Source organism: Myotis brandtii, unplaced genomic scaffold (assembly GCF_000412655.1).
Source record: "Myotis brandtii unplaced genomic scaffold, ASM41265v1 scaffold4, whole genome shotgun sequence".
NCBI classification, from domain to species: Eukaryota; Metazoa; Chordata; class Mammalia; order Chiroptera; family Vespertilionidae; genus Myotis; species Myotis brandtii.
Window position 1 is genome coordinate 3,055,002 of NW_005365371.1, and position 12,725 is coordinate 3,067,726.

General features: G+C 37.4%; 1 protein-coding gene across 11 annotated transcripts in view; it reads right to left on the reverse strand.

The window, feature by feature from the left end:
- Positions 1-12,725, reverse strand: part of LRCH3 (leucine-rich repeats and calponin homology (CH) domain containing 3) — a 109,350-nt gene that overhangs the window by 7,241 nt on the left and 89,384 nt on the right. For 7 of the 11 annotated variants that reach the window (XM_014545275.1, XM_005873142.2, XM_014545273.1 and 4 more), the window contains 6 exons: positions 11,866-11,937; positions 5,876-5,924; positions 5,150-5,257; positions 2,835-2,953; positions 1,861-1,998; positions 1,087-1,164 (listed from right to left, as the gene is read on the reverse strand). In XM_014545275.1, coding sequence (XP_014400761.1) covers positions 1,087-1,164; positions 1,861-1,998; positions 2,835-2,953; positions 5,150-5,257; positions 5,876-5,924; positions 11,866-11,937 — 564 coding nt within the window. The remainder of the gene's footprint in view (positions 1-1,086; positions 1,165-1,860; positions 1,999-2,834; positions 2,954-5,149; positions 5,258-5,875; positions 5,925-11,865; positions 11,938-12,725) is intronic. The other 4 variants (XM_014545280.1, XM_014545276.1, XM_014545277.1 and 1 more) reach the window with 3 other exon arrangements.

Consider the following 12,725-nt stretch of genomic DNA (forward strand, 5'->3'; position numbering starts at 1 on the left):
ACATAAGACACTGGGGGGTAGGGGAGGCCAGGGGATTGTCAAGGGCAGGAGAAAAAAGGAGACATATGTAATACCCTTTGTAATACTTTAAGCAATAAAAAACAAATAAATAAATAAATAAAATAAAAAATAAATTAAAAAAAAAGAGTATCATGCTTAGTTGGTTTAACATAATTGTTTTTAAAAGGGTAAAATGAATAAAAAGTGTATCAAGTTCATATCCCTTAATCACATCTATAAAGTTTAATTTTTTGCACTATTAAAGGCAATAAAGCTGTGACTGAGGAAGTCAGAGGCAATAAATCTCAATAGTAGGACAAGAGCCTAGAAATGGCCTCTTGGGTGCTAAATGCTAAATTCCAAAGTATTAGAGCGTGGTGGGAAAAAGGGAAATCTGAACAAAGTCTGTAATTCAGTTAACAGCACTGTCCCAGTGTGTGTTAGTCTGGATGCGTACTATGTTTAGATAGATGTTACCAGTAGAGGAACCTGGGTGAAGTGTACACAATAACTCTCTGAGATATTTTTGCAACATTTCTCTAAGTCTAAAATTATTTCAAAATAAACAAGTAAGAAAAGTATTACAAGTGTGAAAATACTTGAAACTTACTGAAGCATTCTCAAATCGAAGATGCACTTATTTTGAAACACAGACTCTATTATGCATGAAGATGTATTACAAGTCAAAGAGCAAGTAGGAATGTTTAGGAAAATGTCAGAATAACTATTTTTGATTATTAGCATTAGTTATTACAATACATTTAAAATTATATGTGGGGGTGAGCTGGAGAGAGTTAATGGGGGAAAGGGGACATATGTAATACTTTCAATAATAAAGATTTAAAATAAATAAATAAATAAATAAATAAATTTATATGTGTATGATTTTTTTGCTTGGTCCTTAGAAATTATTAAGGAAAAATGCTCAAAGTATACTGATTGCCTCTAGGAACACAAAATCATGTTAGTAATGATCAGTTTAGTTAAAAGCTAGCCCTATAAGGTTATAGATACTTGCATTTCTGAAAGATTTTAGGAAAATAATAACCATCTATTTAAGCAATATAAAAATGATTAAGTTATTACCTGAGGCACACCAATTTTTCTGCAAGCTTCTAGGAAATTCTCCACATTTCGCCTGCATTTTGCTATTGACAATTTAGGCTGCAAAGGAAGAAAAATGTGATGTTACTAGCAAAGTTTTAAAAATTTTGCTAATGTTAAAAATATTCTTGCCAGTTGCTTTATAAACTCAATGCTCTAGATCAGAGTCAGCAAACTTTTTCTTAAAGGATCAAATAAATGTTAGTCTTGAGGGCCATATGATCTGTTGCAATTACTCAATTCTGTTAATAGCCTGAAAGTAACATATAATATATAAACAAGTAAGCGGGACTGTGTTCCAATAAAATTTTATTACAAAAACAGGTGCTGGCCTTTGCCTTACCTCTCTAGCTACATATCCTGCCATTTGCACCCACACCTTGTGCAGGATCAATCTGAACAAGTTAAAATTCCTTGAATGTGCCATGATCTTCCTTATCTTTCAAATCTAGAAATACTATGTCAGAATTCCTACAATTTTTCCTCTTCTGGGAGGGCCTTACTGAATTCCTCAGGCAGAAATAAGTGATCCATTTTTTGTACTCCAATTGCACACCTTTTACAGACCTCTCTTCTAACATTTAGCACACTGCTGTAAGTCATTGTCTATGTGCCCATTTTCTTCTCTAGTAGAAGGGTAGGGAGGCAGGGACTGCACTATTCATATTTGCATCTCTAGCATTCTGCACAATGCCTGCCATTGTACTTAATAAATGTCTGATGAACAGCCAACATTTTTTAACATAATAAACTTACTACAGCTGGTGAGGGAACGTGAATACTTGGGACAGATCGAGGCCACACATGATTGGCCAAATGGCAAAGAACAACACCATCGGTTAGAGCTGCTCCAAGATCACAAGGCAGAGATACTTTCAAACGGTACTCAATATGCTAAAAGAACAGGAAAACATGTAATATATTAACTGAAGAGTGGCTGACACACAGGACATAATGGAATTACAATGAATATATTTAATTAGAAATCACTAAACACAAATAACTTTATAATCCCTATTTTATCCTCTATCTAAGTCAATAGGTTAAGGATATCAATTACATATATATGGCAGTCAGGACATAGTGGTGCAAAATAAAACAAGAGAAATTCATTTATAATTTTCTGATTAAAAAAACAACTAGCCCTAGAGGGTTGGCTCAGTGGATAGGGCGTTAGCCTGCGTTCCAAAGGGTCCTGGGTTTTATTCCAATCAAGGACACGTACCTCAGTTGCAGGCTCCTCCCGGCCTGGGCCCTGGTCGGGGTTTTTTGAGGAGGCAACCAATCGATGTGTTTCTCTCACATCGATATTTCTTTCCCTCTCTTCCACTCTCTCTAAAAATCAATGGAAAAATATCCTCAGGTGAGGATTAAAAAAAATAAACAAAAAAACTAGATTCTCTTTTAACTCCAAAATAAAAAAATAAATACTATAAATGATGTGTGATATGTATATGAGTATATACATATAAATTATTATTACTCTTATAAGAATTCTTACATGAAGCAGAAAAAACTTTTAAATGAGTAGGGCCAGCTTTATAGAACTAAGCTTTATAGAATAACCCATCTCATTTTCCTAGTAAACAGTTGAAAGAATTTTAATAGCAAAATTACTTTTACATTCGTCATACAATGGGTACTTCTTTACTCTGTTAAAAATTGTAAGTCACAAATAATTGATTACAGGATTATAATGAAAAAGTGTAATTTCAAGGTAATGTACACACTTTCCGTAGCTGATCTATTGATTCCAGTTCTTCTTCTCTCTGCCTTGTATTCTGTCTTGTTATGGGATCTGTAGAATCAGTGGTAGGTTCAGAAGATGAAAGAAGGGTTGAACCATGACCTAAAAAAATATTAATATGTAAGACAGAAAGGTGATTTGCCAGTGTTGGAAAAATACTCTGATCCACCTGATCACAGTTTTCTTTCAAGTATAGCACTTTCTACTTCTGGATTAACTCTTAAAAATAAATTCATTATGCTAATTTTCAAATATACAAAATCAACGTGAGAATAGTATAAAAAACCAACAAATGTCCATTACCGATTTGGCTGAACTACTCTTTTGCTTAATCACGTGCAAAATAAAACAAGAGAAATTCATTTATAATTTTCTGATTAAAAAAACAACTAGCCCTAGAGGGTTGGCTCAGTGGATAGGGCGTTAGCCTGCGTTCCAAAGGGTCCTGGGTTTTATTCCAATCAAGGACACGTACCTCAGTTGTGTCACTTCATAATGTTTTTATTGAAAAATAACACACATACAGAAAATTATACATAAATCATAAGCAAACACTGCAATGAATTATCTTCACAAAGTGGACACAACCAGGTAAATAAATGCAACATTACCAACACCCAGAAGCTCCTCTAAGCTATCATCAGTACCCAAAGATTATTTCTACCACCACAGGTTCCAACCATGTACTTCCTGACTCCTAACACCAGAATAGTTTTGTCCATATTTGAACTTTCTATGAATGAAACTATATTTATGTGTGCATGCTTTTGTGTCTTCTTATAATAAACACTATAAGATTTATCCACGTTGTGTATGTTAATCTGATCATCTTCCTTGCTTATAAGGTATCCCACTGTATAAATATACCACAATTTTTAATCTATTCTATCACTGATAGACATTAAGTTTGGAGCTATTATGAAAAATGTTGCTATGAATCTTTTTGTACATATCTTTTGGTATACATGTATACATATTTCAGAAGGTAAAATTGCTAGTTATAGGCTATACAAATGTTCAACATTAGTAGATAATGTAAACAGTTTTCCATACTAATTTACAATCTCAGCAGCAGTATGTCTCTGGTTTGATTTTAAATCTCACTGCAAGTGCAACTATCAGTTATATTAAAGGTAGTTTTGGACTTGAAATGTTTGTTTTTAATTCCAGGTAGTAACTTCTTTTAGGACCAGGCAGAAATTTTTCATATTAACTAAAAACAAAAAACACACACAAAAAAGAGACTAGATAAAAAAAATTACAGATTCATTTCTTTAAGAACACAGAAAGAAAAAATCTGAAAGAGAGCTCATGTAGAGAAGAGAAACATTCTCTAAAGCCTTAAAAAAAGTATTTTATTTGTTCAAACACTATAACCTGCTTTTAGGTGGTATAAAGAAACTCTTTAAAAAACAACTGTTTACATTAGAGAGAGAAAAGGAGAGAAGGAAAGGGTTAGGATGGGAGAGGGAGGGAGAGAGGGGAAGGAAGGGAGAGAGAGAGAGAGAAACATCAATTTGTTGTTCCACTTATTTATGCATTCATTGGCTGTTTCTTGGATGTATTCTGACTGGGGAATGAATCTGCAACCATGGTGTTTTGGGATGATGCTCTAACCAACTGAGTTACCTGGCCAGGGCCAAGAAACTTTCTAATTAAAACAAATTCAGGCCCTGGCCAGTGTGGTTCAGTTGATTGGAGTGTCAACCTGTACACCTAAAAAGGTGGAGGGTTCAACGCCTGGTTGTGGCATATGCCCGGGTTGCACATTCAATCACCAGTTGATACAAGTGCAGGAGGCAACCAATTGATGGTTATCTCTCACATCGATGTTTCTCTCTCTCTGTCTCTCCCTTCCTCTCTTGAAAAATCAATTAAAAAAAATTAAAAACAACAAGTTCAAACAAGATTCTCCTGCTTTAATGTCAGCAAGATTACAGATAAATGCAGAGTTTAAAGCTCTTGCCAAGGTGACATCTTAGGGTAGAAGTTTAAAAGCATGTAACAGCGCCCTGGCTAGTTTGGCTCAGTGGATAGAGCATCGGCCTGCGGACTGAAGGGTCCTGGGTTCAATCCTGGTCAAGGGTACATGCTTGGGTTGCGGCTCCATCCCCAGTAGGGGGCGTGCAGGAGGCAGCCGATCAATGATTCTCATCATTGATGTTCCTATCTCTATTCCCCTCCCTTTCTCTCTGAAATAAATAAAAATATATTAAAAAATAAATAAATAAAAGCATGTAACAGTAAATGTCATTGTATAAAGCATTCCCTCCTCCCCCTTTAGTCACTATCTCCTACCTTTATTTGTTTCTGCCCTGACACCTGCTCGGAAAAGGAAGCTTTCAGGGCGCTGGGGCTGGTTTCTCTGGGTAGCAGCAGGAAAAGAATATGCAGGAGAATGATGAACTAAATCGGCCCAGAGAGTTAAATTAGATAAAAAGAGATGGAAAATCATTAAATATGTAACAGACATATATCACAAAAGTTCAATAAATGAAAAAAATCAAATTAATTATGGTAATGATATAAAAGGATAATAATTTTGTTAATACAAAATCTGGTACAGAAAAGTAACCCTGACAGTAGGAAGGCTGCTTGTGTGTATTTTTGATTGTCATGTTATTCTGGTGTATCAATAAAGGTAGAATGAACGTTAATATATTGAATATAGTCGCTTGCAAACCTATAGCACTGCTAGCTCATGCTCATTTGTTCATACCAAATGGCTGAATAGTTGAACAGCCAGTTGAATTAAAAATTTTTAAATGTGCAGAAAGTTCCCAATATTGTGTCTGATTTCTCATCTCTAAGAGATAATTTATCAGCCAGGTGGGTACTTTAAATATTGGGGAGGGGAGGGCACTTTAAAGTACATGATTGTCTAACCACTATGCTGTACCCCTGAAACTAATAAAAAATAATATTGAATGTAAACTGTAATTGAAAAAAAAAATACTTTATGAGGAAAATCCTGGTAAAGAATTATAATCTTGATGTGGTGAACTGCACCTTTGTGTCTATTACCTGTTTCTGTTGTAGGTGAACTTGATACAGCATTAGGTCTGTCATCATTCTGTGGAGCAAAAGAGATATATCAATACTTATTATTCAAGAGGTACTCTCCACATTTTTAGGAACATTAGGATTATAAAAGAGAAAAAACCCATGCAACTTTCTTTCAAAATTAAGTCTAGAAATGAAAATTTGGACTACTGAATTAATTTTATATGCTTTTTACACTTATAAGAACAGGTACTACACAAGATCTTAGCCAAAAGGCTAAGAAGTGATTATATATTTTTTTAAGGCCAAATTTTTTATTTCTATAGAATACAAGGTTTATGTATTGCATTCTCTAAAGACAGTCCTATTATATAACAAGCCTTTCTTATGACTGAAAAAAGATCATCATTTATTGGGAAATGTACAGAAGAGAATAAAATTTTATTTTATAATAGTATTTTTCTGGTATAGTTTCTAAAGTATTCTCCCCTCTCCTCTGCAGAATAAAATTTAATGTGTTAAGAAAGAATGATAAAGGTTTTTTATTTCAGTTAGGAAACAAGGTGTTTAAATATTATACATAGCTGTATTTCTAGACTAGAATTTGAATACAAGATGTTTTTCATTCATTGAACAAAGGAACTGTAAAAAGGAAGAAGAGGTAGGTCAACTGGTATAAAGTTTACCTAAATAAAGGAAAATGTAGTTAAACTAATTTAAAAAGAAGTGTTGGGCCTGGATAGAGTAGCTCAGTGGTTGAGTGTCGACCCATGAACCAAGAGATCACTGGTTCAATTCCTGGTCAGGGCATATACTCAGGTTGTGGGTTTCCTCCCCAGTGGGGGGCGGGGGGTGGGGGGGGAAGGTGCAGGTGGCAGCCGACTGGTATTACTCTGTCATGGATGTTTCTATCTCTCTCTCCCTCTCCCTTCCACTCTCTCTCAAATCAATAAAACATAAAAAAAAGAAGTGTTGGGCCCAGACAGTATGGCACAGTGGTTGAGCTTTAACCCATGAACCAGGTCATGGTTCGATTCCTGGTCAGCACACATGTCTGGGGTTGTGAGCTCAATCCCTAGTAGGGGGCATGCAGGAGGCAGCCGATTAATGATTCTCTCTTATGATTGATATTTCTCTCTCTCCCTCTGCCTTCCTCTCTCTGAAATCAATAAAAACATAAAAATTTAAAAAAAGAAGTGTTGGCTGGCTGGATTAAAGTTGTTGAAGAATAACAGGGTACTAGAATAATAATTTTTTAGGCCTTGATATCTAATTATACTCAAAAATTTAAATACAACTTTATAATAACTGACACATTTTGAACAGAATGACTTTAAAACACACATACATATCTGCTCCCATTTTTTCCCTCCTTTTTGGTTTCAATATTTCCAGAAATCTTTTTTTTTAATAGATTTTTATTGATTTCAGACAGGAAGGGAGAGGGGGAGAGATAGAAACATCAATGATGAGAGAGAATCATTGATTTGCTGCCTCCTACATGCCCCCTGCTGGGGATCAAGCCCGCAACCAGGGCATGTGCCCTTGACGGGAATCAAACCCGGGACCCTTGAGTCCACAGGCCAACACTCTATCCACTGAGCCAAGCTGGCTAGGGCATTTCCAGAAATCTCTTATTTCTAATTGGAGTTGGGTCAGATGAAATGGAATTTTAACTGCTACAATAAATAAATACATAAATAGGAGCCATGCTGTTGCGTAAATTCTTAGACTGATCTGGAAGACAATTTTGTGGTAACTATTCCTTGATCTGACACTCTTAGTCTGAGAACTAAGATTTAAAAAGCAAGCTGCATTCTTGAGTAAGGTAATGGACTACATTCTCATTAGTGAAAAAGAGAATATGTTCAACAAGTTTACAGATGGCAATAAACTGAATTTAGAATGTTGAAAAGAAATGGAATTTAAATAAATACATTTAACTTAAAATAACAAGAGGAACTACTAAAAGAAATTTACAGGCAAATGAGGCAAAAGCTGGATATCTTTATAAAGAAACAAAAGACTATCCTTATTTTTAAAAAATATGAGCTAGATGCCGAAACCGGTTTGGCTCAGTGGATAGAGCGTCGGCCTGCGGACTGAAAGGTCCCAGGTTCGATTCCGGTCAAGGGCATGTACCTTGGTTGCAGGCACATCCCCAGTAGGAGATGTGCAGGAGGCAGCTGATCGATGTTTCTCTCTCATCGATGTTTCTAACTCTCTATCTCTCTCCCTTCCTCTCTGTAAAAAATCAATAAAATATATTAAAAAAAAATGAGCTAGAAAGGAGAAAGCTAGTTAGCTAAATAAAGACTTATTCAAGGACCAATGGCACAAACAGAAAAATGAAAAAGGTAGAGATTATTCCATATATATTTCTTTTTTTTTGAGGAAAAATATTCGTTAGGAATTTAAAAAAACTTATTAGTAGGAGTTAGGCTAAGGGAAAAAAATGATAAAGTTACAGCAACTTTATTAGATGAGAGAAGGAAGAGTTGAAAAAAATTCCACCGAATGGCAGGAAATGTTCTCTACCTCCCAAAACAATAAAAGACAATACACAGGTGTAATGAAAAACAAAGCTAGAATAGAGGAAACTTGTAAAATGATGATTTTAAAAAATGTAATTTTATTAAAACTACTAGAAGCCCAGTGCACAAAATTCATGCATGGGTAGGGTACCTAGTGGCTGCCGGCTGCTGGCTGGGACCTCCCTTCCCCCGGCTCCCTGCTGCCACCGCGGCAGGCCAGGGCCTCCCTTCACCTGGCGGTTGGCCGGCTGGCCCTACCCCCTGGTCGAATTCCCTAACTCTGGGTTGAGGGGACAATTTGCATATTAGGTTTTTATTATATAGGATAAATCTAAGTGACTTGCATTCAAGGATATTAAAACAATTAATTCAAATCACTCACAAGCCACTGACTAAATTTGAGAACTCTTAGAGAACTAAAGAGCAAAAAAAGCAAACTGACATAAACTCAACTTTTATCCTGGTTAAGCAACAACAGAAATAAAATCACACTAATTATAGTGTATACCTTCTGTAAAGTAACTGGATATCAAAAAATAAAGACTAAATCTTTAAAAATGAATCCTTTGACTGTGTAGCATGTCTGGTAAAAAGTTAGACTTACACACAATTTCTGGCAAATTTCCATCTGGTCTTTTGACTCTGATTTAGAATAAGCCCCAATGCCCTAAACTGTCCATTAAGCGTAATGAATTAAGTTTTCTCCTCTACAACTAGAATGGTATTAATTATATAGCTTACTTGAGAGAATTTTGAAAACAGTTCCTCAAATAATTTTCTGTATTGCTGCTCAAATAAGGAACATAGCTGAGAAAGGCTAGCAAAGGGTTAACACAGAAGAGAATTATACAGGCAGTCCTTGGGTTACGTCGGACTAGAATTGACATACATGGACTTGAATCAATGTACGTTGTTTCATGGTTACATTGCCATATCCCATCTACACTAATAAAAGAGAAAGATGCAAATTGATCATCACTCCACGATGCCCATCAGCCAATTCGGAGTATGCAAATTAACCCAACTAAGATGGCGGGTTAATTTGCATACACAGACGCTGAGTGGCTGGGGGTGAGGCGGCCTTTTGTGCGAGCGCTGGCACCAAGTGGCCTGCGTCCCGAGGACAGGCGTCCTCAGGAACCAGGCTACTCTGAGCCTGTAGGCCCATGCATAGGCCCAGAGCGGCTGGGGTCCCAGAATGTCCTGGCCACTTCAGACTATGCGCGCAGGCACCGAGAGGCTGGGGGTGGGGTGGGAACATCCCTGGGACCCAGGCACTCTGAGCCAGCGCGTGCGCAAGTGGCCAGGGCGGGGTGGCAACATCTCCCGCAGCGAGTGAGCAGACAGCAGGGCCCTGCTTACCCCTGTGGCAGCGAGACAGAGAGCAGACAGCAGGGCCCTGCTCGCCCCTGGCCCTGGCGGGGAAGGGCAAGCAGGCCCCCACAGAGAGCAGACACCAGGGCCTGCGGTGGCATCAACCAGGCAGGTCCGCAGAGAGCAGAGAACCACAGGGAGCAGGCCGGGCTTAGTAACTGCGCCCCCCCCCGTCCCCGCTGTGCACGAATTTCGTGCACCAGGCCCCTAGTTTATTTACAAAAAAAAAGTTCCATCATTTCGACGTATGTATATATGTGCTTTATGTTTTTTATTATTTATTTACCACAAGTAAAGGTCAGGAATTGTTATCTTTTAAATTTTTTTAACTGTTTCACTTCATTACTGCTGTGTATGTGCTCCATGTGAGTGACGTAGGTGCTTATGCAGGTGGGTTCCGACTTAGGGCAAAAATCACATTATGTTGTGCCGTAGGAATGGATCTCTGAGGAAACCCGAGGACCTACTGTAAACTTTTTTCGCTAGTCATTCAGGTACCTATAGCATCAGAGGGGTGTATCAGGTTTACAGATGTTATAAAAGGGGGTCAGCATTTAGAAGGACATGATGTAAGAATTTGAAACTACTATGGTCAATTAGAGAAGTAAAAATATTCAAAAAAGCAAAATTAAGTCTTTTGGAAAACAAAAGATATAAGATGTAGAAATTATCATTTAGTTGAATTGTCATTTAACTAAAACATTTGAGAATTATAGTAGATACTGAGCAAATGAATATTGAAATGGAAAAGGCGGCCTAATGCTCTGTAAGATGTGTTTCATGCTCAGCCCCAGGCGAGCTCGAATGAGAGATATATTTGTAGTTGGAGACAGTGGAACCAAAATGGAAGGAAGAGAACTTGTGAAAGTTCATAAGGCTGGGAAAGGCATGTAAAAGGATCAGAGTTTATTGAAGGATAAGACAAGGGTGACATAATAATAATTTTCAAATATAAAGAATATTTGAAGACTGTTATTTACTAGAAAATCTCCATTCTGGAAAGAAATAAGCGTGCCCTGACTGGTTTGGCTTAGTGGATAGAACATCGGCCTGTGGACTCAAGGGTCCCGGGTTCGATTCCGGTCAAGGGCATGTGCCTGGGTTGCGGGCACATCCCCAGTAGGGGATGTGCAAGAGGCAGCTGATCGATGTTTCTCTCTCATCGATGTTTCTAACTCTCTGTCCCTCTCCCTTCCTCTCTGTAAAAAATCAATAAAATATATCTTAAAAAAATACAAGAAATAAGCGTAAACCACAGGAGGACAGACAGTGAGGATTATTAATCATATCTTATGTATCATATGATAACAAAGATGGAATTACCATCCCTATGGTCCTTTAAAATATAATATACTACAGGTTCTGCAGCTGATCGTTTCTCTCTCATCGATGTTTCTAACTCTCTGTCCCTCTCCCTTCCTCTCTGTAAAAAATCAATAAAATATATCTTAAAAAAATACAAGAAATAAGCGTAAACCACAGGAGGACAGACAGTGAGGATTATTAATCATATCTTATGTATCATATGATAACAAAGATGGAATTACCATCCCTATGGTCCTTTAAAATATAATATACTACAGGTTCTTTATTTAGGTTTCCAGGTTAGATGATGTCCATCACAACTATTCCATGTGTGCTGTTGAGCACAAAAGCAGCCACAGATAATACATAAACAAATGGCTGTGTAGCAATAAAACTATTTACCAAAATAGATCTCCTAGGGCCACTGTAGAGGGTTTTGGCAGTAACAGTTTGAGGTCTAGAACTCAAATTACTTTGCATGTACATTAGTATCAGAGTAAATTTGATATTAGTCAAAATAAAATAACTCATGACAAAAGAAAAACCACTGAAAGAAAATTAGAATGACATTTATAAAGAATTAACACAGGCTTTATGACTGTTTCTGGTATGATAAAACTTTCACAAAACTTTAAGTGAAATTAATGTTAAACTCAAATAGTTTTATAACTTAAGTACATTTCATGTAATCCTAGATGCCCGACTGCTTGCTGTTAGACCAATCCACTGGAAAAGTTAAGACCTCCACTACATACCACCACCCCAGTGTTCCCGGTAAATTACAGTAACAAAAGATACCTTAAGAGGTGTGAAGGCAGAAGAGTGAGGCAGGGTACCAGCATAGCCCACTTGCTTCAACCCTGACAGCAACTAAATTTCAAAAGAGAAAGAGAAGAAACAGAAGGCAGGATTTATGTTAGCAAAATGTCAGGCAGGCCCTGGCCAGTGTGGCTCATTTGGTTAGGCATCATCTGATGAACCAAAAGGTTGCTGGTCTGAATCCTGTCAGGGCACATGCCCCAGTTGCAGGCTAAATCTCCAGTGGGGGTAAGGGGGGTCATGCAGGAGGCAGCCAATCCATCCATGTCTTACTCTCACATTGATGTTTCTCTCTCTTCCTTCCCTTCCCTCTAAAAATCAATTTTAAAAAATCTTAAAAAAAAAAAAAAGTCAGACAGGCAGGGAAGCAGATCTGGTCAGTAAAATTAGAAAAGGAAAGGTCATTTACAAACTTTCAAATGGTTTACTAAGATATTACTAGTACAGAAAGAATATTGGGGGGGGGGTAGCCCTATCTACACTAATAAAAGAGAAACATGGTAATTAGCGTACGACCGCTACCCTTTTCATTGGCTAATCAGTGAGTATATGCAAATTAACTGTCAGCCAAGATGGCGGCCGGCAGCCAGGCACTGAAGCGAGCACGAGGCTTGCTTGCTGCAGACTCCAACGTTCCCCGCCTAACTTGCCAGCCTCTCAGTTGCAACTCTAAGCAACTATATACTATGTTGCAAATAAGAAGCTAAACAAAACCCCAGAAAAGGGCTTCCATTCAGCCGGGCTCGGACCGCAACATTGTATCTATGTTTTCAGCAGCGAGGCCTCAGAGCTAAAGCTGCCCCAGAATAAAAAAAAAAAAAGAAAAGAAAACAAGGAGC